Source organism: Leptonotus elevatus, chromosome 18 (genome assembly GCF_054856555.1).
Source record: "Leptonotus elevatus isolate MCC_2025b chromosome 18, RoL_Lele_1.0, whole genome shotgun sequence".
NCBI classification, from domain to species: Eukaryota; Metazoa; Chordata; class Actinopteri; order Syngnathiformes; family Syngnathidae; genus Leptonotus; species Leptonotus elevatus.
The window spans coordinates 13357211-13382770 of record NC_141256.1 but is presented as its reverse complement, the minus strand read 5'-3'; the positions used below and the strand labels follow the sequence as shown (position 1 = coordinate 13382770).

General features: G+C 40.9%; 1 protein-coding gene across 2 annotated transcripts in view; it reads right to left on the bottom strand.

The window, feature by feature from the left end:
- jag2b (jagged canonical Notch ligand 2b) overlaps positions 1-25560 on the bottom strand; it is a 49517-nt gene that overhangs the window by 17302 nt on the left and 6655 nt on the right. For both annotated transcript variants that reach the window (XM_086061129.1, XM_086061130.1), the window contains exons 3-6: positions 11980-12034; positions 7712-7969; positions 6493-6553; positions 1683-1813 (exon numbers count right to left, since the gene is read on the bottom strand). In XM_086061129.1, the coding sequence (XP_085917255.1) occupies positions 1683-1813; positions 6493-6553; positions 7712-7969; positions 11980-12034 (505 nt within the window). The remainder of the gene's footprint in view (positions 1-1682; positions 1814-6492; positions 6554-7711; positions 7970-11979; positions 12035-25560) is intronic.

Here is a 25560-nt window from a genome sequence, read left to right as displayed (position 1 = left end):
GTCGCACGCGAAAAAGCCTTCAAGCTAAACCCATCGGATCCTTGAGAAGCGGTCTTAGCCTAAAAAGGACGGACGGGTCACACTAAAGGCTGCTAAATAAATGAAGAGGGATGAGTCTCCGCCGGGGGATCTTAGGACCCGCTCTCATCCCCCAAAGTGCACTCAAGTGACGAAGGGGACGCGTGGGGATCGAGTGTCCCCCGCTGGTGCTCAAATCTCATGAGCCGTAAAACTATACAGCTGCCGTTTTCCAACCAGAGAATGAATGGGGAAAGACGTCTGTGACCCGATAAAGGGAGCTCGAACGTACGTAGAGGACGCCGTCCACTTAAAGGACATGTAATTGCGATTTGGACTTTGAAGGCCAACTTCAAAATAAACCTTACCTTACTAAATACCATCAATGCTTTGGTACGCTTTTATTTTGAAGTTGTTGCAGGTCGCGGTGCAACAGCTGACTTTAGGGTGAGACAGACGTCCCGGGTTTGAAGCTTTATGTCTCGAACCCTGGCGGATTTCGTTTTTCCTCATTTCCGATTTTTTTGGGCCTGCGATTCGATATTCAATTCAAAATGATTCGATTGACAAAATGATTTCAGCTTCAATTGATTAGATTCGCAAAATGCTAACCAGCGCGCTACTCGCGGCACTTTTAATCACTCAAAAGAACGGCTATTCATACCAAACGCTTCAGGAATGTATAAAGACAAGACAGTATATAATAATTAAAATAAAGTCGTACTAAATGAGAATCGCAATTCTTACGAGAATCGATTTTTGGCACAGCCCTAGTGAGCTAGGTCCCGTCTCATTTGTTTTGCTAATTGCAAGCTAATTGTTTGGGCCATGTCTATGTCAATCACACAGTTGATTAAAAAGGAATTCAAGCGAACTTTCATTTTTGCGTTATCTGCTTCCTTGTCGAAGAATCATGGGAAACGTAGTTCTAACTAGCTTAATGTTGCAGTTCCTTACAAATGTGAGCTGTTTACAATGTGGGACCGTGACGTAAACGACACAAAAGGCTTCCACAGCAGCTGAGCAAAAACTGAACCAAGCGCTGTTTAACTATCAACCAAGATAGCATTTAGCATTAGCTAAAGTAATAACGCAACCAGATTGACTAGCGTTTAAATAGTTCCTGTGAAAATTGTATATTTGATAAATTTTGAAAATCTGCTCAGTCAGTAAGAACACGACCATGTCCTGAAATCGTTAATTAAGGATGCAATACAAACTAATAGCGCTGACATCATCATCGGTGCTCGTTTCGCTAACGTTTAGCAGCAACGCTAGCGTTCGCTGCGGGCCGTGTTAGCGGCTAGCCGCTAAGCAAGTGTCCCATATTTGCTGGTGAGATTACTTTTCAAAGGCAGTTTAATTGATGAAAACATGAAACATAATGTGCCGCTAAGCAGTTTAAAACCAGTTGGTCATTCATTATTTGTTGGAAACGTATCGTTAGGACACCCAAATACCAAATTATTCAAGAACTGCCCGACCTACGAAGAATTTCGGTGTCTTGAAGGGCAAACTTAAACGGCAGAGCAGAAGAGACATACAAATATTCGGTGTTGATAAATTGTGTCTTCACAGGAACACACAGCTTGAGGGTACCTGCAGGAGGACGGCGTGCCAATTTCGTAAGCGTGGAAGGTGATGACGCGGAACCTTTGGCATACCTTTATCGCACAATAGGCCACCCCAGTTCCTCTCGCAGTTGCACTGCCACGGGATGTTGCAAGTGCCGTGGACGCATCCGGGGAACACGGTGCATTCGTTGCAGAACTGACCCTGCCAGCCGTAGTTACACCTACACAAACATAGAAAAAAAAAAAAAACACGGTCACATTCATCCTCCACCCCCCAAAAAAACCCACGTTTGACGTCATATCAATACTTCAGATTTAACAGGATTTACGGAAGAAATGACATTCCGACACTTCCTTAACATATAACTATTAAATCCTTGTTTAAACAAAAGAAAAAGCTCGCCCCGCATCCTGTTGAAATGTGCAAGTCAACCAGATCAAAATAAATGCCAGCGTGTTGGGAAATACGAGCGTGTCAGCGCTTGAAGGCAGATTCTTACACGAGCCCGAGTTGAGACCAACTCAATTTCCACAAATAATGGATGCCCACTAAAATGATTATCATTTCCTCAATTCATAGTTTAAACCACAAATATAACACAAACTATGATCCCAAAACACTTTAATATAGGGCTGAACGATTGTGGGGAAAAATCGAATTGGGATACACCCCCCCCCCCCAATAATATTTCAAAGTACTTTTATGATGTATTTTTCAACAAACAATTATTAGAACTATTATTAGGGCTGCTTGATTATAAAGAAAATCTGAACTCATTCACTCCCGGCCACTTTCACAGAAGCAATCCCCTTCGCTCCCGTCAGTTTTATGGATTTTGACTGATTTTTGCAAAGCCCACAAAATATTGTGTTCTATTGCTATAATAACATAGAACCCCCCTAAAGAAAGATTAGAGTCTCTTTTTTTCATCATTTATAAGTCTTGACACCCCACCAGGCTAAGCTAATATCGCACATGCTAACCGTGTAGGAAACATAAGATTCAACCGGTTTATGACGCAACAGCCTTCTATAAGAATACGCACCCCCCCCACAGACCTTGCAACAAGGCGGCTTCTCATCGATTAAATATCGAGTAACATTTTATTTTAGTCTGATTTTATTCATGTAACACACCCTCCTAATATTTAACCGCTTGACAACTTTGCACGGCGTGCTGCCATTTATCAAATCTCGATTACTGTACATTGCAAAACACTTCCCGCCTCACGTCTTGGGTCGACCCATCCCAAGGACCCCCCCCCCCCCCCCCCCAACTGACTAATCTTAGAGGTGGGTGACATTCCAGGGCAGGCGGGGGTTAAGAATACATCCAGCAGGCTCCCCGTCTGGACCGGGCTGGTGGGTGGCGTTGGGGGGGGGCTTGAAGGTGTATGACGACGGCAGCGCGGCGGCTTCTGAGAGCGTCTGGAGACGGCCGTGTGTTTACGGAGGCTGCGCACGCGCCTGCCGCTTCATGACAACACCCGGGCTATTCCGAGGCTGCGGTGTCGTCGAGCCAGCTGTCTTGTCAATTGGCTCCTATTTTCAGCCCCGTGCTCCTGCAGACGGCACCGCTGCCAATGCGCGAGACAAGGTCTTTGAACGTCTCTTATTTTGGCGGGGGGCTAAGAATACCTCACATGCTTTGCTCCACTCATTCTGATCAACTCCACGGGGTCTGACGGCAATGGGTCAATAACTTCGATAACCTTTTTTTTTATAAACAAATCGCAGTGGTACCTTGAGTTACAAGTGCTCCAACATAAGAGTTGTTTTTTTATTTTATTATTATTATTTTTTTTTTATAAATAGTTGTAGATTCAACCATGCTGCCAACTATAGTAAAATGGGAAAAGAAAACAGATGATGCACTACTTTCCAAAACATATGTCAAGTTGTGCTAACCGGACTTTATACAATATTCTTCTATTCTATTCTTCTTCATTTTCTTTTTCAACACATGACACAAAAAAAAAAAGAAGAAAAAAGAAAAGAAAAAAAAAAGTTGTGGATTAATGGATTAAAAGCCCGATTTCAACTGGGAATATGAATTTAAAATACACTGAATCATGGAACAAATTACCGTATTATTCGGCGAAATATAAATAAACAATCTTTTTTTTTTTCCGTAAAAAAAAAACATTTTCGTAGACAGTAAATTCTGTAGAGTAAATTTGACTCTATATAGAGTGGGACCAAATAGACTCAGTTTTAGAGCAATATTTACACTTGAGAGAGCGCAAAATAAAGAATTGAAATAAGTCACTCAAGGGTTGAGGAACCAACTCATGAACTTCAGCTTGGGAGACAGCTGATTTACTCCCTTAGTACATTGCTCGGTCAGCTGGAATCTTCCCAACTCTAAGACCAAAAATCATTTTTTGGTCTCCTCTTGAAAATAAGCAAACAGTAAAAGGGGCATAGCTCAGGTGGTAGTGTGGCAGTCTCCCAAGCTCATGGTCGTGAGTTTGTTCCCCAACCCTTGAGTGACTTTTATTATTATTTCCCCCCAATTTTACTCTTTCAAGTGTAATTAACCTACTCTAAAACTGAGTTCTTTTTTGGTCCAACTCTCAAAATTTACTCTAAATAGTCAAATTTACTCTACAGAATTTACTGTGTAGGTAAGGCACATCGGGTTATAAGGCGCATTATCTTTGTACAGGGAGTTCTCAAGTTACGGCAAAGTTCCGTTCCTTCATTCAAGTCGACATTTACATCAAAATACCCTGTACAGTAATTAAAAAAAAACATTTGCGCGACACGGAAAAGCCGGAACCAATAACATTTCGTGTTACGGCAGAGCGGAGCTATGAACACAGAAATGTGACGCGCCTGATGGCGAGCCGACCTGCTGATGGACAACACAAATTTAAATAACTTTAAAATGGCGCGATTACTGTGGGAAATTAACGGAAAAAAAAAGAGGGCGCTACGGACGAGGCGCGGGCGCCGTAAACTCGAGGACTGCCTGTATTCTAATTGTGCCGTATGCTTATTAGCTAGATTTAGCGCTATTATGCTACGTTCCGGCCGCATAGTCAATCTGGTGACCGGTTAGCTAAAGTACACTTTAGCTAATGCTAAACGCTAACTTGGCTGACATTGAAACATTAGAAATGCGCAGCTCGCGTTGGTCTAACAGCAGGACTACATTTCCCATAATTCTTTGACAGAGAGGCATTCATTCGTTCTTGTTGTGGCGTGACGAAAACAGACGCCGGCGCTAGCGGTTCGATGCGAACGTAATAGGAAGGAATTTGAATGAAAAGACACGCGGCCTTTCGTACAAATACTTCCTGGACATCAACAATTGTTTTCAAGATGACGCCTGGGAAATGAATCAGGTTTTTGGCTCCGGAGGTGGCGCATTCCATTGTACAGAAGAGCCACACTGAAAAAAAAAAAAAGAGGCATAAATAGGCCAGCTTTTAGAAAAGTGGCTCACGGTTGGTTGTTGGTCTCAACAGGCTTTGGATGGATCAAATCTAGGCCGCGCTAGCGCCCCGTTACTCATCCGCAAGTAGGCGTGGGTCGGATTCCCAAATCATGGCAGCGCCGCATTTCGCCATTTCCCGCATCAAGCCTTTTGACAAATATGTCACAACAAGCCTAATGTGCGCCAAATGGAAAAATCCGGAGACACCAAAAGCCTCTGGCAAAAAAACGGGGCTGCGTAAAATTGATGAAGTAAATGGGAATGAAAGGGCAACGAGGGATCACAAGGGATTTTATTGCCTGCGTTCCGTGACCCGAGGCTTCATTAAATTCATGCTTGAGCAGGAAGAATCTTTAGTGCTGCTCCCTCCAACTCGTATCGCTTTTCCCGTCCGCCGGGATCTGACATTTCAGGAGGAGAAGAAGCCGCCGCCGCCGCCATGGTTTCTCTGGCTGCGCGAGGATACAGTCAGGTCGAGCCTCCTCTTAAGAATCATTTGCTCTCTCATATCTATTTCAATTTGTATTTGGAGAAGCGCGTTGTAGATGTGTTGCAGGTTTACGGCGCTCACACCGACAACCCCCGTCTCGAGTGGTTTAAAAAAAAAAAAAAAAAAAAACTGAAAAGATGCTTGGTATTCTGTGAGGGATTTGGGCAGCCTAAAAATATAATACGTCAAGGCAAGGCATTGCTGGAGCTAAACTGAGACGGAGACGAATGAAAGGAAGAAAAGGAAAACGAAAGGAAGGCAAGACCTGAGCCAGTGTTGGTTGTTTTGGATTTTTGTGTTCATTTTGGTGGTGACGACACGCAACTAAGAAGCAATGTCGATTTGTATGTTTCTATCGGCTGCCGTGCTAATGCCGTTAGCGGGTAATGCAAGTTTGATTTTATGCTACATACTGGACAGTAATGTACTATTAGAGACAATAGCGGGGGTTTCCATCCCAGTGTTTCCCACACCGTGGTAATACTTGGGCGGGCCACCCAAGTAGATTTCAAGAAAATGTAATAATAAAAAAATTATATATATATATATATAAAGAAAAAAAACGTGTCGCAAATAGCAGGACTGAGAACACCCACTATCTCTAATATGGAGAACAGCAAAGAAACGCTATGGTTTATCAAGAATCACAAAAGCAAACTCATACGACGACATCGCACGGCGCAGTCGCTCCCAGTTTTTCTTCTTCTTTTAAATTCCTGGTGGATCGCATGTCTATGGCGTATAGCGCCACCTACAGCGGCGGAGTCCCCCCCTCTCAATATTTGCAAAAGAAGAACAGACGGAAACGGGCATAAGTCGCACGTCCGTTTTGCGCATTTTCAGCAAAATTTGCTTAAAAAATTGGAATCCATTTGGATGCAAATCTGACGAATGGTCAAACATTCCAAGTGACCACAAAACGTGCCGACTTGGACTAACATTCGCATAAGAGAATCTTCTCCTCTTACCTGCATTCCCCTGGGACGGCGCAAAACCCATGTAGCAGATTACAACCTTGCTTGCAGATCGCTAGGAGAGGGAGAAAAAAAAACTTGTCAATATGTACATCCAGAAAGCAAGAGGACACGCCAAGGGAATCATTCACAAGGGCAAGCGGGTTGTTAGTTTGGAACAGGACATCGTGATTAATGTTTCCTTGAGCCCAGTTAGAGGTCAAAGGGGGCACAACTTTATAGTCGGCCTGTACAACAATAACTCTGCTAAAAAACAAACACAGATATCCATAACATCTACGTAGGCACTGTTCATTTTTACGGAAGAGGATTGGGGCCAGTGAAGAGGGAAAAAAAAGGTTGGCTTTATTCTCAGAATTCTGACTTTAAAGAATTCAGAGAATAAAGTCAGAATTTTCACTTCAAAGCGAGAATTCTGAGAATAAAGTCAGAATTTTCACTTCAAAGCGAGAATTGGGAGAATAAAGTCAGAATTTTCACTTCAAAGCGAGAATTGTCAAAATTCTGTCTTTAAAGTGAGAATTCTGGCTTTATTCTCAGAATTTGCGCTTAAATCACATAATTCTGACTTTGAAGTCAGAAATCTGAGATTAAAAACGTAATTCTGACTTCATAAATCGAAATTCTGACTTAAAACAGAATCCTTGCCAAACCTTTTTTTTTCTCTCTTCACTGGCCCTAATCCTCTTCCGTACTTTTTTAAGGCCGCACTGCAATAATAATTCCCAAGGCATGTAAAAATCTTAATTTCATTTTTCATCCAAATTCCAACTGAACCAAATTCCATTGAAGAAAACACGTTTTAAACCAAATATAGAATAATAGGTATGCAAAATGTAAATAAAAAATAACATTTTCCTGTTTTAACTGGAGTCAGCGCAGTTGCCCTCCGTCATCTCCCTCCGTCCTTCCTTTTCCCACCCTCTCCCCGTAATTGCTCGCCCCTCCCCTCTCTGCTCAGCCGAAACAAAGCAGCTGGCCTCTAATCATTAACTTGAAAGAAGCGGCTCGTTAAGTGGTCTCTGCGAGGAGACAAACATGTTGCAGCTGCTAACAAGACCCCCCCCCCCCCCCCCAAAAAAAAAAGAAGAAGAAGAAAAAAGCTTATTACTGGTGACGGACAGTCTTGACTTTTTGCAATGCACTGTATAATTTGAACATTTTGGTATCGTCTCACTATAGTTTTGCCAAGTACAAAGACAGGTAAACTCACCTGTCTTACAGTCGGGACCCATCCAGCCCTCCAGGCAAATCTGAGCGCCTGACGGCTCACAGCGATAGTGTCCAAAGTAGTCGTCGCGAGGAACGCACAGTTTATTGCACTTGTTGCTGTAGTAGTTCTCGTCACAGCGCACCCGGATGCGGTAAATGACGCGAGCCACGGGGCCGTCGTAGTGGACGGTCTTCCAGGGGTCACCTGGGTTCACCATCCCGGTGTGAGCGCTGCGCTCGATCAGGTGCTCGTCGTCATCTGAAAGGAATAATAAAGTTATTGGCTACCATTTGGTTGGGAAATCAAGTCCATAAAAATAACAAAAAAGTGATTTTTTTTGCTTATGTGTACAGGTATATTTTATACCAGTGTTTTACTAAACCCATTTTCAAAACATTGCTAAGTTTTATTATTTGAACTTTTTTCCCCCCCGGAGTTGAGACAATAGCCTCCAATTAATTGTTTTGTTTTCCTTTCTCCTTTTGTGCCTTTTTGCGCCGTTAATGTGCATTGTCCTGAATTATTATTATTTTATATGCCAGCGGGTACTAGTTAGCCCAAGTGCAACATGAGTAGCTGTTCTAAAAATAGCTCGCCAGTGATGAGACACTGTGACTTACTATAAAGATTTAAAAGAGAAGAAGAACGTTAACGTTTATTTATTGAAAGTCAACATAGTACATGCTTCTTCTGTACAATTTTGTTAAAAATAAAAGTGAGTAAAAAAAAATTATAAAAATTCTAACCCAAATATTTAATAAATATACTATTTCTATTTTTGATCAGTGTTTCATTAAACGATTTTCAAAACTTTGCGGCGTTATAATATTATTATTTTACTTTTTATCCCCAGTTCAGTCAATAGCCACCTCTGAAATTAATTGTCTCCAATTAATTGTTTTCCTTTCTCCTTTTCTGCCTTTTTGCGAAGTTAATGTGGATTGTCCTAAAAAGAAAAAATTATATATTTTTATATGCCAGCGGGTACTAGTTAGCCCGAGTGCAACATGAGTAGCTGTTCTAAAAATAGCTCACCGGTGATGGGACACTGACTTAACTATGAAGATTTATCACAAAAGAAGAATATTAACATTTATTTATTGAAACTTAACATAGTACATGCTTCTTCTGAACAATTTTTTTTTATTTTGTTAAAAATAAGATACGATTTTAGAGCTGTAATTTTTAATACCGCAATGGGGGTTTTTTTCTCACCGTTATCACACTGTCAGGATCCAAAATCGACTATTTAATTTTGTCTCACTGCCAGCCTCCCAATAAGCACACAGTCGCCCACAAAGAAAGTCATTAATCAGAGCGGGATTGCAGTCGGTCAACAATCTCAGTGGAAGTGGCGAGCCTGTGATTTCCTTTCCTGCATAGCTGCGACTCGCACTGCACTTAAGTCACTTTTGAAGTGAGCAAGCACTCACACACACACACACACGTACATTTTCCTCTGCCGGGGTTTGACACAATGTCAGACAGAATTAAGCAACAATAACAAATAGAAGCCCCCCGGCAGTTGCCAGATGGAGAACAATGGGCCCCGGGCCCGAGCGGGCTCGGCTACCTCGGTGTCTAAACAGCGAGCCCGGCCGCCCAGTCCGCTCCACTTCCTGCTCGATAAACACAAGGAAAACGGCCTTTCCTGAGGACGCAGGAGGTGTGTGGAGGGAGGGGGGGGGGGGGGGGGGGCGTTACGTAGGGGAGAGAGGCAAGCGGGAGGGAGGATGTGATGCCGGGAGAGAGGAATCTCACTGACATACTGGCGGGCTCTTACGTAGGACAAGACAGGAGGCGGATGCTGACTCAGGCCAGGATTTTACTCCCATGTCTCACTAAAAAGAAGAATATGCTCACGCATGCATGACTTACGACGACTTTCAGTCACTTCGACTCAAATATGTGGGCACTTTGTGATATTTCTTGAAAGTGAAGCACGTCGCCCAAAAGCAAAATTATTCAACAGGATATCTTTGCTGCATAGAATATATAATGGTCAAGGGTTGACTTTGTCTTTAATATCTTAAAATAATTTTTTATTTATTTTTTAGGCTATGTTGGTGGTAAAAAAAAATCATAATTAATCGAATGACTTCAATAGTTAACTCATGATTAATCGCAAATTTTAGATCTGTTCTAAATGTACAATAAAATATTTTGCATTTTGTAAATAATGTTTTCATGCTCTTGTTAATAAACTCATTCACTGCCATTGACGGCTATAGACGTCAAATTTTTATTTGTTTAAGGGTTTTTTTCTGCCACTAGGTGACAGTTCAGCGCATTTTTTTTTTCATGTTAAGAGCTATCTGATTTTTAGCGTGAAGTCACTTGGGAAATTCTGCAAATTTTTCAAATTGTAAAATACAATATGACCCCCCGTCTCCACAAATATATGCATGATTATGAAATGTATTACTGCTCAATTTTGACGTGGACATGTCTGGTGCGGCTTTCCAAGTAAGGGGCGGTCATTAATCGCGCGTTAAAAATATTAGTGGCGTTAAAGGAACTTCAAATTAACTCAAAATCAACGCACTACTTTTGACACCCCTAGTTGGTACATAAACATGTTTGCGTAAAACCAGAGTAATTTTCCATTTGAAAGCTTTAATGACGGCAAAAAAAAAAAGACAGAAACGCTGATGCAAAGCGAGTAGTTGGTAATAGACTATTATCTTGTATATTGTCCTCTTCATAAATCAAAACATTGAATAATTTAAGCCGACGAATGAGCATTATATTAAACTGTTAAGCAATCAGTCAATAAAGCCCATCTAGGCAGTGTCGTCACTCGGAACACTCTCCTCGGTTAGCTTAGCGCTAACTAGCTAGTACCACAGACAAAACGGATGGATTCAAAACTACCGAAAGCAAAAACAAAACAAAACCAAAAAACACTGTGGGTTCTTTTTCATGCTCCAATTTCTATTACTATGTCAAATGAATGTCCAAAAATAAGACCGTATTTAATAGTTTTGTTTATAAAGAAATGGCTGGTGACCTCCCTTCCAAAGAAAGCGGAGACGATGAAGGGCAGGCAAGAAGCTAATCACAGCTATGATGTCAATTTCTATTTCTTCTCCATTGTCTGCATTCATGAGTGCGTTTGATGTCATGGACTAAACAGGATGTGACGACCTTTTGCAAATAAGGCCCACAAGTGGACAAAAGAGGACGGCGTGGCGTGGAAACGCATCCATAAGGATATGTGAGACTTGTGAAAAACGTCAAGTGCAACATTTATAGTCCTCAAACGATTCCTCCCAGACGGGGCTACTGCTAAGACGGGGGAAAAGGGGATGTACAGGAGTCGGGCCGACGGACATTTCCGAATGAAAACAGGATACAGCTGGTCAAGCGCTGACCGCCGACATAGCTGCTTGTATTGTATACAGGGCGTCTTGGGAGGACAATATATCCAATGCAACATATTTCTAGAGATGTCAAAATTAATCGACAAAAAAATAGATTATCTAACTAATGGACAACTATTTTCATAATCGAGTAATCGTTTAGAGCAATTTTTTTAATTTAAAATCTTCCAAATGCTCAGATTTTAGCATATCAACAGTAATTGTGCATTCATTTCTGTCGTCCTTCATAAAAGAAGACTGACTCTTTTCTGTGTTTAATCAAAATCAGACATTTGCAAACACATCAATCTCTTTATTTTTTATCTTTTAAATCACTATACGAACATGAAGTACGAAATAAACACCAATCACTGGTTAATAAGCCGTAATTAGGGAAAAGAAAATGCTTTGTAATACACTTTAATGCAAAATTTAAATCAATCCGATTAGTCGATTAATCGATCGAATAATCGATTCGAAAAATTGCAGATAAGACAGCACTATATGAAATAAACACCAATTACTGGTTATAAAACAGTAATCAGGGTGGAAAATGTGTTTTTAATACACTTTAATGCAAAATTTAAATGAATCCAATTGGTCGATTAATCGATTGAATAATCGATAGATTAATCGATTCAAAAAAGTGTCGATAGACAGCACTATATTAAATAAACTCCAATTACTGGTTATTAATAAACAGTAATCAGGGGGAAAATTATTTTTTTAATACACTTTAATGCAAAATTGTAATGAATCCGATTAGTCAATTAAATCTTCGATAGATAAACCGATTCGAAAAAATAATCAACCGTACATATTTCTACCCAAAAATGTGGCAAAAATGAACACTATATCTTGCCAACTCTTGCCATCAGCACTGCGATATGTCGTCTGTTCACTTACTGTTCCGGGTCGTGTTGTCCCAATCCCAGGCCTCGACGATTAAGGTGTACGTCCGCTGAAGAAGAAAAAAAAAGACAAAAGAAGACGTCATTGTGGTGAGCCGACACCGCCATTTGGAGCTGTGAAAATAGCACTTTCCCAATATTAGTCACAAACCGTACACATGAATAGGCTTTTAAAAAAATCGCTCACTCGCATCCTGTCGCAGTCTTTAAAAAGATTTTCGCAACAATACGCACGGCGCTCATATGACGGCATACAATACAGTATATCCCGTGTCTTCTATTGTGTACAAAGAGGAAACACTTCTTCCCGCGGAGAAGAAACTAAGTAGACCACCCAAGCCTACTTCAGGAGCGCGTAATCAACATTTTCACACAATGAACAATGATGCCTTCTTTTTACTGCCAGCTCACACGTAAAAAAGGCAACCGCTTTTCATGTAGAGATTTACGAGTACGCCGACTTTCATCACTTTCAAAAACGTGCCCCCCCCCCCCCCCCCGTATCAGCGGACCTCGACCGTCCGCGCTTCAAGAAGGTCACTTTGCCGATATTAGCTCCGGCGCGAGAGCCGCTGAATTCATACGAGCTTTGTCCTTGCTCGTCAGACGCGGGGGTACAGTAAATAAGCGGCTAATGGGATTATCTCGTTTCAGTTATGCTTCGCTCCCAACGCGTCGTCGTGCGACGGATCCCGATAAACACCCGCCGCGCATGTGTCATGCCTTTCCTGTGCGCTTCAAATCGAAAAAAAAAAATGGTTACTTTCTTCTGCACAAGTTTGCGTGACATTATGAGCATAACACGATAGCAATTGTAATAATAAAGTACATTTTAAAATTTTAATAATTTTTTTTTATCAATTATTATTATTATTATTACTCATTACATTTAATAAATATTATTCACGTTTTTAGTAAAAAAATTATAATTGTGCATCCCTAGCCTGTTCACGTTGTAGAATGAAATTTGACTTGAGAGCAGTTAGGCCATCTACTGGTGAATGGTGCAGTTGCAACTAAAAACTACAGTCAACACCTGGCCTGTATGCTTGCATATTTGTGGATTTTTTTCTCAATTTTGTATAATTATTCGTGGAATACGTACAATGAATTTTTATCAGCGTTTTTTGAAGAATTTGGGGGATTAAAATGTTTTTTTTTTCTTTATCGGGGGGGGGGGGGTGTCAATCAAAAATGTAATTAAATTCATTAAATGAATCCCCCCCTCCAAAAATAGAAGAAAAAAAATTATCAAAAGGGCCACTCGAGTGTGATCAGGGGCCACATCCGGTCCACAGGCCACCAGTTGTCCACCCCTGCTCTACAGAGTCAAATAAACAAAATCAACTGCACCAAATTCGATGAACTTTGGCCCTCAGATTCATGTTGAGAAACACATCAACATGCCACTGTAGTAAAAAAACAAAAAAACAACTAAAGTGTCAATTGTCCAATTAATAATTAATATTGTTAAAAATTGTCTCTGATATTTCACCATCTTCAATTTCTGTCGTTATCCATGAAAGCAGACCGATTTTTCTTCTCTCGAATATTTCCATCTGTGCGCAACAGAGAAACTTGTGGCGTGCTTGTTTTTTGGTCCAATTTGAACCGCGCCAGAATGAACTGAAGTGATCCAGGACCAAATGTGCGAGGCAAAAACACCCCATGTATCATTGTCTGCTTCGGTCTGGACCAGCAAATCAAATTATAATATGTGAACACACCCTTAGATGCTGGCGAACTCCAGTCTGGTCTGGAGTGGACAGCTCAGATCTGAGAACACGTTGACTACTTTTTTTGCATAAGAATAGAGAGATAATCCCCAAAATTGCAAATTTGGGGAGGTTTCAGTAGATGCTGTCACTATTGATTATTTTTAGAATCGATTAATCTATCGATTATTCAATCGATTAATCAGATTAATTTTAATTTGTCATTAAAGTGTATAACAAAAAATAATAATTCCCCTGAATACTGTTTATTATTAGTATTAGTATTTTGTATTTGTATCGTGATTAAAAAAAAAAAAAAGAGGGATTGATGTTGTACTATGTTAACGGTTCGCTCATTGTTTTCCAAAGTGAAAACAGATGTTTGCAAATGTCTTATTTCAGAAGATAATCAGTGTTCTTTCATGAAGGACGACGGAAATCAATAAACAATTACTGTTGATATGCTGAAATCTGAAGATTTGGTCAATTTTTACTTAAAAAAAAAAGGGCTCCAAACAATTACTCGATTATTAAAATAGTTGTCAATTAATTTGATAATCTATTACCCCATTAATTTTGACAGCTATAGTATCGATTCCAATTTCCTCAATCGATTCGATTCACAAGAGTTCAGTTCGATTTGAATTCAATTTTTCCCGATTCGATTCACTTCAGTTCAATTCGATATTGATTACTATTTATGTAACATAATTCTTCTTAAATATCAAGGAAAAGATGTATTTTTTTTTATCACTACATGAATATGTACGAATATATATAAGAACGAAATAAACACCAATCACTGGTTAATTAACAGTAATAAGGGCAAAAAATGATTTTGTAATACCCCTAATGCAAAATAAAAATGAATCCGATTAGTCGATTGAATAATCGATCGATTAATCGATTCCAAAAATATTCAATAGTGACAGCACTACTTAAGTGTTACACACGCATTGACATCAGTATGGATGAGATGAAAATGTTTCCATAATTCTAATTCAATAATTGTAAATATCAATTATAAAGATTTGAATCGTCATAAAGTGCAATAAGTCAGGTCTTTCAAAATGTAAGAACATTATTTTAAATTAATGTGAACAGTAAATTTCAAGAAAACAGTACGATACAAAAAATAAATTAAAATCAGGCTTTAAAATTCTATTTCCTTTATTCATGGGAAATCGAAAAGGAAAATCGATTCAATATCAATACATTCCCTCGGTTTCAGTACTATGTTGACAATAAGCGGTTGCTAGGCAACAATGTCTGTAGTGACCGAGCAAAATCCGGAAAATTCTGCCCGCCGTCAATGAATGGTGCACTCCATTCGAGTAATCTATCCGGAGTGCTGCAGGGCTCACTGCTAGGCAACCGGATGACCTAAATAGCAATCATTACGTCACCATTGGAGACAGTCGTAGTAGCCACAATGTGACCTCGACTGTAATGTCACTGATGGGACAACGGCAGTTTGGCGAGCGGACAAGCAGCATTAGAACTTGCCGTCACTCAAATGAAGCAGGAAAGAGAAATTGCGGCGAGGGGTGTTGTTGATCTGTGTGTGGGGGGGGGGGGGGGGGGGGTACCAACAAGCTGGTAGGGTGGTTGCTGCTGGGCTGCGGGATTAAGTTGGCTTGTCTGGCGATGGGAGGAAGGGGAGGGGAGTGTTATTGTGGAGACACGAGCGAAGGCAAAAAGAAGAGGACGGAAATGGAGGTGGAGGGCGCCGTTTTAGGCCCACTGATTTTTCGCTTCAGATTGAAGCTTTACCAGAATTGAGGATTTGTGTGGAGAAGCCCCCCCCCCACCCCCCCAATTGAGTCCAGAATCAACCCGGCCGAGCGCAGACGCACAACAGATGCAGCCTGAATGATGGATTATTTGACATGAACGTGGATCATCCCACGACATGTAGCTCGGCTTCTGACCTTACCACCTACTCCCCCCCCCGTCAACCCCTCCCCCCTCCTCAATAGCTCGTCTGAGCATGCGGGTTAGGTGTGCGTATGCCGACCCTTCAACCCTGAAAAAAACATTCCGTATCAATATGCCCGTTTTGTGTGGTAAACGCCCGCACCCGAAAAAAAAACAAAAACAAAAAACCAGTCAGCGCAGTCCGTGTGGCGTTGGGCTGGCGGACTTGTCTGGTTTCCCACAGACCATCCCAGTCTGTGATTAGCTGGATTAAGTGACAGCTGCCCAAATGGTCGGAACAAGATAGATGATGGGCAGATAAAGGGGAGGGGGTGGGGGAGGAGAGGCGCGACTGAACAAAGACCCTTGTCCCGACACCGTAACTCATCCCCGTCCCCATCAAAACCATTGTCCGCCGTGAGACACAGTCAGCTTGAGGACAATTAGCAATTAGCATTTGCGCCAGCGATTAAGTTGGATGGAGTCAAAAAGACAACACGATGGATTGTAGTGCAGACGCGTGTACTGTAAGATCCCGTGAATGCTCACAATTGCAGTTTCTCACCAATAAATGTTCTCCGATTTCTCTAGTCTTCCATGAAAGTGAATTGATTTAATTTATGGAAGAAATTTTTTTTGTGCTTTTGACAATTTTCTGACATGTTATGGACCAAACATGTAACTGAATCATAATTTATGTTTGAAAATTGTATGTAATATATATATATATATATATATATATATATACATATAAATTTTATTTTAAATTTTAATAAAAGGTTCGGGTTTTTTTGTTCTTGAAAAAAAGGGCTGTAAATGTAAACTTATTATGTAATCTGTTATATCGATTAATTGACAGATTCGATTAAAATAATAGTGCTGTTGCTATTGAATATGTTTAGAATCGATTAATCTATCGATTTTCAATCGAATAATCGACTAATCAGATTCATATCAAATTTTGCATTTGTATTATTGGCATTACAAAAACATTTTTTTCTAGGGGCGCCCCGATGTCCTTCATTTTGGAAGATCGGTAAACCGATCTTTTCCACCATCTCATCTCCCTCCTCAGAGGTCCAAAAAAGTCAGCTACTGTCCTCTTCTGCTGAGATGACTAATAGGATTAATAGAACTACTTCATGTGCAGTTAAAACAACCCATTTGTATTATTTCACAGATATTGTGCAATGTTTTCCAATAAAACAAGATTGGAACACTGAAGGTATATGCTGCTTGTCGGAAAAAAAATCGGTATCGGAAAAAATCGGTATCGGCAGGTGAGACATTTAAAAAGGCCGGAAAATTGTGATCGGTGCACCTCTAATTTTTTCCCCCGATTACTGTTTATTAACTAGTGATCGGTGTTTATTTTATACGTTGCATTCATATAGTGATTAAAAAAAAAGGGGGTGGGGTTATAAATCTAACTTTATGAACCTCTAAAGAGCATTTCCCCTGTTTGAATCTTCAAGCATGAAATGAGGAATACTTAAGAAGCTGCTGTCAGTCAAATCGCCAAAAACCCTCCCTTGCCCTACTCCTAATGGATTAGAGGATTTACTCGGAGAAATCCTAGTTTTCAAGTGAAGAAGGGGGGCATTTTGAACAACAACAACAACAAAAAATAAGGTGTTTCTGTGTCATGATTTAAAAGAAACCGCAGGGCCCGACAAATTTATCGGCCGCCGATTATTATCGGCCGCCGATTATAATCGGCCGATTATAGCCTTTCAAACGTTTGCCAAACCAATTGGGCCAAATGGTTGATTGCTTTTCCATTATAATAGAAGAAAACAGAAGTTGTGAAAGTACCCCGAATGCACCATTTTTGCTTACGTAGCATTAGCAACTAGCAAGTGTGAAGCGTATGTTATTCTGGTTATTCTGTTGTCCCCCAAGCGTCCTTTCAGCTGTTTAATGGCACCGCAGTTGGAGTGACTAAACTAAACACACGACAATAAGAATAACATCCACTGTATATTTAAATACAAAGCATGCTTCGTTTTTAAAACATGTTTGCTAACAAGTGAGAATGGTTTTATTATCGACACAAAAATCTATACAATAGCCTTGTATACTTCATCAAATTTGTTGATAAGGTCATATTATGGACTTGTCATTCAAAGCGGAGTCAATCTTAATAGCGAAAGTTAGTGCTCAAGTGACACCCATTGAAAAGGAATGGGTGTGGGTGTCTAATTTTATGCCTGTATTTTTTTTAAATTGTATTATTTTAAAATGTAAAATAATCGGCCAATCAATAATATTCGGCTAATTTTAAATTTTAAAATAATCGGCCAATTTATTATAATCAGCCAATAAATACAATAATTGGCCAATTAAAATATATACCAAATAAAATAATAGACAAATTAAATTTTTGTTAAAAGATTTGAAAAATAATCGGCCAATTAATAATAAATCGGCCAATTCAAAATGTTTTAAAGATTTTAAAACTTAAAATAAAACGGCCAATTCAGACAATAATTGGCCGATTAATAAAATAATCGGCCAGTTAAGATATATACTAAATAAAATAATCGGCCAATTTTTAAATATTTAAAATTTTCAAAGAATCGGCCAATTAATCGGTAATCGGTACTTTTTTATGCCAATAATCGGAATTGGCCTCGACCTCAAAAAATGCAAATCGGTCGGGCCCTAATCATAAGCGATGCTATAACCCGTGGACGCGCTGGATGTAATATATGGCGACAGGTGTAAATTTCCTCGCCAGATGAGATGGATTGGTAGGAGGGAGAGCCTTGACTGCAATCGTTTCCTGCATTGAATCAAAAGGGCCGGCCGGGAAAAGCGAGGGTGGGAAGTGGAAGCCGGGGGCAGGCTGGGGGTCACCGAGCGTGGGGATGTGCACGCTTCTTTTTCTAAAGAGGGGTCAGCGCTCCACATGTGGGGGCCATGCGCGTGTTTGCATTCGAAGAATACTAAGAATGCGAGATCCGGGCCTGCCGCGTAATCCCGTGCAAAATCCCAGTCGGCCAACAGTCCGCTATCAGTGGGAGCGTCTGCGATAAGGATCAGCGCAATGATTGACTCGTTTGTGGCTCACGGGGGGAAATTTGGCGCCTGGGATTTTGCTCGAGTCGCACCATGCCGTTGCCGGTTTTACCAGATTCGGTGAAAACAAAAAAATGTAATCATTCAAATATCAAATGTTCCGGCTCGTCCATGCAGTGTCACTGACATCTTCCTGATTTATTGCCTTGTGATGGGACATGAGGTCATCAAGATTCATCCCGTGGCCAGTAATCGCCGCATGTAATCTTCATTAATCTGTGATGTCAATCCCAGCTTTTAGTTTTACTAGGGCTGAGTCTACGCTATGCCAGCGAGGGCAACGCGCCATCCCATCTCTCGTTTTTTTTTTTTTTTTGCGATACCCCCTTGGCCGCATCTCGGCGGCTCGCTCCGAATGGGGATAAATAACCGCAGTTCTCATGCATAATTGAAACGCTGCTGTCTGAAAACAGGAGGGGGGGGGGGGGGAGTAGTCTTGTGAAGTCGTGTTAGTAGATTGCAGTGCATTTATATTTTATAATTAGTCGTTAAGATGAACTGATGGCAACTATTCGGTAGTATGCAAATCCTTGCAAATGGGAAAATGTTGGCAGTACATTATTTAGTATTTTGGCTTTTTTTTTGGGGCACTTTGGCATTTTGGGGATTCATTTTGCAAATCAGATGCCTTAATATTAGATTCAACAGATTTTAAAATATTGCTTCATATTGGTATTAAATTTAACGTCTTTAAAAAAATATTTGGGTAAGTAAGAATTTTTTTTCCATTTAAAATAAATGTGTCTATTATGTTAAGTTTAAATAAATAAACATAATAAAATAACAAATAATTTTAGTTTTTTTCCAGATTCATACTGTGCTTCCCCTTGAGACTTGTCCCCACCCCCCTCAAGAAACTCAGTTATCGCTGACTGTTTTTTTTTTGTCCTTTTTTTTATTTTATTTTTTTTAACAACAATGCACATTAATCAGAGCATTGGCAGTACATTATTTAGTATTTGGAATTGTGATTGTTTTGGGCACTTTTTAATGATAACCAATACAGAACAGGCCATACAACTCTTTTTGGGGATTTATGTTGGAAATCAGCTGCCTTAATTAATTAATATTAGATTTTGACGGTATGACAACAGTGAGCAAAAATATTGCAAAATCTTGGTATTAAAATTAATGCTCTAAAATGATCTTAATTTTTTTTTTGTAATATTTAAATAAAAACAGCATTTTTTTCCCATTAAAAATAAGTTTGTTTTCAAACTAAATATAATAAAATATTCAGTACAGAAGAAATGTCTATCATGTTAAGTTTAATTAAATAAAATGTATTTGAATTGTTTTCCAGATTCATACTGTGCCTCCTTTTTTTAAACAATGCATATTAAACAGACCAACACATTTTGCAATATTTAAAAAAAAAAATTAAGTTAACTTGAAAGAGCCGGCTCATTTACTCAACTCTGCAAGCAGCCAATCATATTGTGCCCTGCCAAGACGTCCCCTCAAAAAAAGAAAATAGCAGCTCATTACAGAGTACAAATCATGTTGTAAAATAGAATCATTGCGAGAATAAAGCTGTCAACATTGCTTATGTGATGGGTTCAGCACTGGCAGAACTAAGCATATATCAGAAAATGAGGTAGCAAAAAAAAAAAAAAAACACTAAATAAAACCGAAAATGGGAGAGGCATCACTGAAGAATTCTCTTCCTTTTCATAATGGCTGAAAATTAAATGAATGGTATTTGTGGTCACAGGTTGTTTGGCAAGCGTGCCAAGAGAGGTTACAGTGAAGGCAAGGCATTTGGCTCGCTAGCGTACACCGGCTGTGCGCGCGCACACACACACACAACACACACACACACACAACACGGCCCATTGAGCAGGCTGCTATGATGCCAACGGGGTCATTAGCCATGCACTTCCAATTCAACACACGCCGGGTGCTAATTAACCAGCATGACCCAGGACTATCCAACGTGAACTGCACAGGGAGAACAACTACCATGGCTTGATCAGCACAATGTTTATTTGATTATGACAGCGTAACTTTAAAAACATACACGGATCGTTTTTGTCATCCTAAACCTTGAGAAATTCGCTATTGTAGAGTCAGTGAATAACTACACCTTATGTTGTCCAAAACAATTTACCAAGCTTCATCTTTTTAAAAACATATCAGAATGTATTTATGTGGCCGCGTCAACCTACGGATCGTTTTTCCTTTTCAGAATTTAAATAACTTACTTTTAACCTTCAGAAGGGATTCCTGAAGGTTAAACCAAGCATCTATGTCATGTCTGACGTAGCAGCTAGCTAGCGCTAAACTAACCCCAGTGGTTAAAATACATGTAGTAGCAAAATATGGTCACATTAGCTTTGTATGTGGTGTAGCGGTGTAGCTTTGTATGCTATGTATGTGGCCGATGCGCTAACGCAGCGGCGTCAACCCAAGGACCGTTTTTCCTTTTTAGTTTAAAATTACTTACTTTAACCTTCAGAAGGGATTCCTGAAGGTTAAACCAAGCATCTATGTCATGTCTGACGTAGCAGCTAGCTAGCGCTAAGCTAACCCCAGTGGTTAAAAACATGTAGTAGCAAAATATGGTCACATTAGCTTTGTATGTGGTGTAGCGGTGTAGCTTTGTATGCTATGTATGTGGCCGATGCGCTAACGCAGCGGCGTCAACCCAAGGACCGTTTTTCCTTTTTAGTTTAAAATTACTTACTTTAACCTTCAGAAGGGATTCCTGAAGGTTAAACCAAGCATCTATGCTGACGTAGCAGCTAGCGAGCGCTAAGCTAACCCCAGTGGTTAAAAACATGGAGTAGCAAAATATGGTCACATTAGCTTTGCATGTGGTGTAGCGGTGTAGCTTTGTATGCTATGTATGTGGCCGATGCGCTAATGCAGCGGCGTCAACCCAAGGACCGTTTTTCCTTTTTAGTTTAAAATTACTTACTTTAACCTTCAGAAGGGATCCTGAAGGTTAAACCAAACACTAGCCAACGGCAGAACCCAGGGTTTTTTTCTTCTTCACTTTTCTGTTCAAGTTTTAAATCCATCTATGTCATGTCTGACGTAGCAGCTAGCCAGCGCTAAGCTAACCCCAGTGAGGGTTAAAAACATGTCGTAGCAAAACATGGTCACACTAGCTTTGTGTATGTCAACGCGTGTGTTCAATTGATCCATTACTCGCAGACGGCGGCTAATTCGCCTGAAGACATTGACGAGTTGCCACGGCAATGGGCATGCGCCGCAAACATTAGCAAGCTAATTCCCGATTCCAAAGTAACAGAGGAGGCCTGAGCGCAATGCAGCACCACCTCCCGGCACAGGCGCATTAGCATTTCAAACGGGCGCAGCGATACAGTGACGAGTTAACTGCCCATGTAATGACATGCGTTAATCACCTCCGCAAAACGCCCGTGGCGCCTGCACAAGGAAGGGGGTCAACGGGGTCACGGGCAACGCAGACAAAATGTTTAAACAAAATGAATCACGGTGGTAATGAAATGTATGAAACTGATTTACAATGCTCACGGTTCAGACGGCAGAAAAACTGGAGCGAGCAATAGCGGAGCGCAGAATGTCACAAACCTTGCAGCATCGATCCTTACCCGCCGTCATCACAATGGCTGCTTTAATAGCTCTACAAAAAGGCAGCCGGCCGCCTCGCAGAAAGCATACTGTCGACTTGCCCTGGCCGGTAAGCTCCGCCCACTCGGCTTAGGAAGTTTATTTCTGTTGTACAAGTTTCCATGACAGCCCATAACCACTCTGAATGGTGGTTTTACACATTCAAAACAAGGCCAACTTCAGCGGCGCTCGGGCACCGACCTGGGCAGGTTGGATTTCCACACCACCACCGCTTGCCGGCTATTTAGCAAGCATTTTATTTTTGAATAGCTGTGCTTGATAGCCAGACACAAACGCAGGGTGGGCACTTCCTTGAATTGATGTATAATTAGATGCTGGCATTTAATGAATAGCCTCAGCCGGTGATTGATGGAACAAGCTACAATTGATACCAGTGGACACAATAGTACTTGAGATCAATGTCCAAATTTAATGGAAGTGTGAGACAACAGTATGGTTTTATGGCCCAAAAAAAAAAAAAAAAGTACCACAGATGCATCATTTGCGCCTCGAGGGCGTTGATAGCAAAGTACAGGGAAGGTCTGAAGGAGCCGCATTGTGTCTTTTATCTATTTCGGGAAAAGCGTAGCAGAGTCGCCGAACTGTGGTGAGGTGTGTACTCCAAGTGAAGGTAGTCGTGGGCGTGCATCAGGGATCAACGCTAAGCCCCGTTCTTTTTGCAACAGTAGTGACGAATAGACAGATGAGGGTAGACCGGAATCCCCCCCCGCGGACAATTGAAATCAGGGAGCAGGTGAAGGAATTCTCAGAACGAGAGAGGAAATAAAATGAAGTTGAGAATGGGTAGAGCCCGACCGCGGCTCAAGAGTCTCTGATGAGGGCGGCCATGATGCACAGATTAGAGACAGTGGCACTGGAAAGACGGAGGTGATGATTAGGAATGAGATCATCAGAACAACAGCCAAGGTTAGATGTTTTGGCGAGGACGTTAGAGAGCAGACTCAGACGGTTTCGACACATTCAGAGGGGAGACGATGAGTGTCGTGGCGACAGGATAATGATGATGATGATGATGATGATGATGATGAAAGTGCCAGGGGAGAGAGAGTAATAATGAAAATGTGAGAGAAGGTTTATACATGTAGAGAGAGAAGACACTCTTCCACTAAATGACTTTTTGCGAAGTAGGCCTTGGCACACGCGACCATGAGTGTTAGCTGGAAGAATATGAAATATAGCGCTAGGCAATATTCAAACGTTGAATGAAAAGGTAAAAAACGCAAGCTCGAGACTTGAAGACAAACACCAGACGCCGCAAGCGGCACTCTTTTTACGCTCCTTTAAGCTCAAAGCCTTGGGAGTTCTGGCCGGCGAGACAATTACACGATCAATTCAAAGCTAGGCTAAACCACAGGTGAGTTGCTTTGCACCTAACAGCCCTCGGACCCCCCCCCCCCCCCCAAAAAAAAGGAGGAGGAGAATGGGGGGAAGGCAGGCACCGCCGCGGGCAAAGATAATTGTTTACCACAGGCCTATGTAGCCGTCTCCTAGCAACAGCTTTTGACAAGCGGTGTATCAGGTGTGGCTGAGTTCATCTCTACACTTGACAGTCCAGCGCAAATGAAAGCGGCGGTGACTTACAGTACAAGTCCTGACTCAAAATGTTCAAATGAAGCACTACCAACTTCTTTGTAACATTAAGCACACCATGTGGTGTATTATGCTGGTCCAATTTTGAGAGGAAGCTTTTTTTGTCTGGTACAAGTCAGGAATACCACACAAGTAGCAACAAAGCATATCGGCAAGCTATTCGTCTTAAACCAGATCCCAAAATTCTGTTAAAAAACAACAACAACAACAACTGTAAGCTGTAAACTATTCATTAAATGGAAACCAAAAGTAAAATGCTAAGCTAGCTTCCTGCTACACTGCCCTAACAGGCACTGTCCCCCGATTTAAAACAAATTCCTAATAATATATGTAAGGCTACCTGTGGATGAAATCAGCGGCCAAAATATACGTATTACGGGAGATTAAGAAGTTATTGACCTACTGTAGCTAACAGCTAGCTCTAACCTTGTTTACTCATGGAATAATGTTGAAACATCATCTGTAAGGGATTTTTAAGTTACTATCACGTGTGTAATGTAGATATAAAGATGTACGTGTGAACTAAATGGTCGTTAGTGCTTGTATATCTGAAGTGGTAATCGCTAGCGCGGTAATGCTAATCGCAATTGCTGACCGTATAGCATAGGCTAATTTTGTTGGTGTTTAATAATGCATTATGTATAGAAGATAATAAATTATGAGTATGAAATTTTACTGGTGGCCAGAGGTGGGCAAATCCAGGTCCAGAAAGTAAAAACCCTGCCACTGTTTGGCTTTAGCCTCAGGTGCTAGTTAGCTAGCTCCCTCGCTAGCTCCCATGGTCTTTGTTTACCTGCTAGGGAGCTAGCTAGCTAGCAGCCATGGTGCTCATTTAGCTGTTAGCTAGCTAGCAGACAAACAAGCACCATGGGTGCTAGCCAGCTAGCTACCTGGATTTGGCACCTCTAATGGTGGCTCAGTCGGGCCAGTATCAGTACACTTCGGGTGGCCTGACGGTCACATGTTGCAACTGATTTAAAAATTAAAAATAAAAAATGTATTCTATAAATATCCAATAACTAGACCAATGCCACCAAACCAGTTCGATCCATACTAGCCCGCATATTTGTGAAACTAAATGGACAGAAGCTACTTTTCTACGCGGGTATGAATGAAAACAGCGAAGAGAAGTGTAACTTTTGACAGCCGAATTTCAGCAAGTAGTCAAAAGTTTACTCTAGTGTGTTCCACAGATCCCACTTTAAAAACCACACGCATGGCTGGCTGCACTTGACTGCATCTGCTTGAAAGTGCACGCCGCCTGCATTTGACGGACACGTGGCTGGAGGAGGGAGCCAAACCCGTTCAAATAGTTTGGGCTCTCTCCAGTGAAAGACATTCTCACACAGGTCTGTGCAGATTAGCACATGGTTTCAATACAAGTCAGCGCTTCCTCTTTCGATACGGTCACGTTCGAGAATCAAAGGTGTTCGTCGGTGATCAAATGGAAGCAGGAAGGTTCTACAAAGTGTTGAAAAGCTAGTTCTTTGATAAAAGGAGTGATTTTGATAACCATGTTGAACAGTCTGAAATTGCTCATTTTAGAGTACGCTAGAGGATGTTTTACAAAAAAAAAAAAAAAGTTGTTTTCCTTCAGTGAAAAAAAAAAACATATTTACACTTATTTTTCATAATTATAATATTATAGGAGGTCA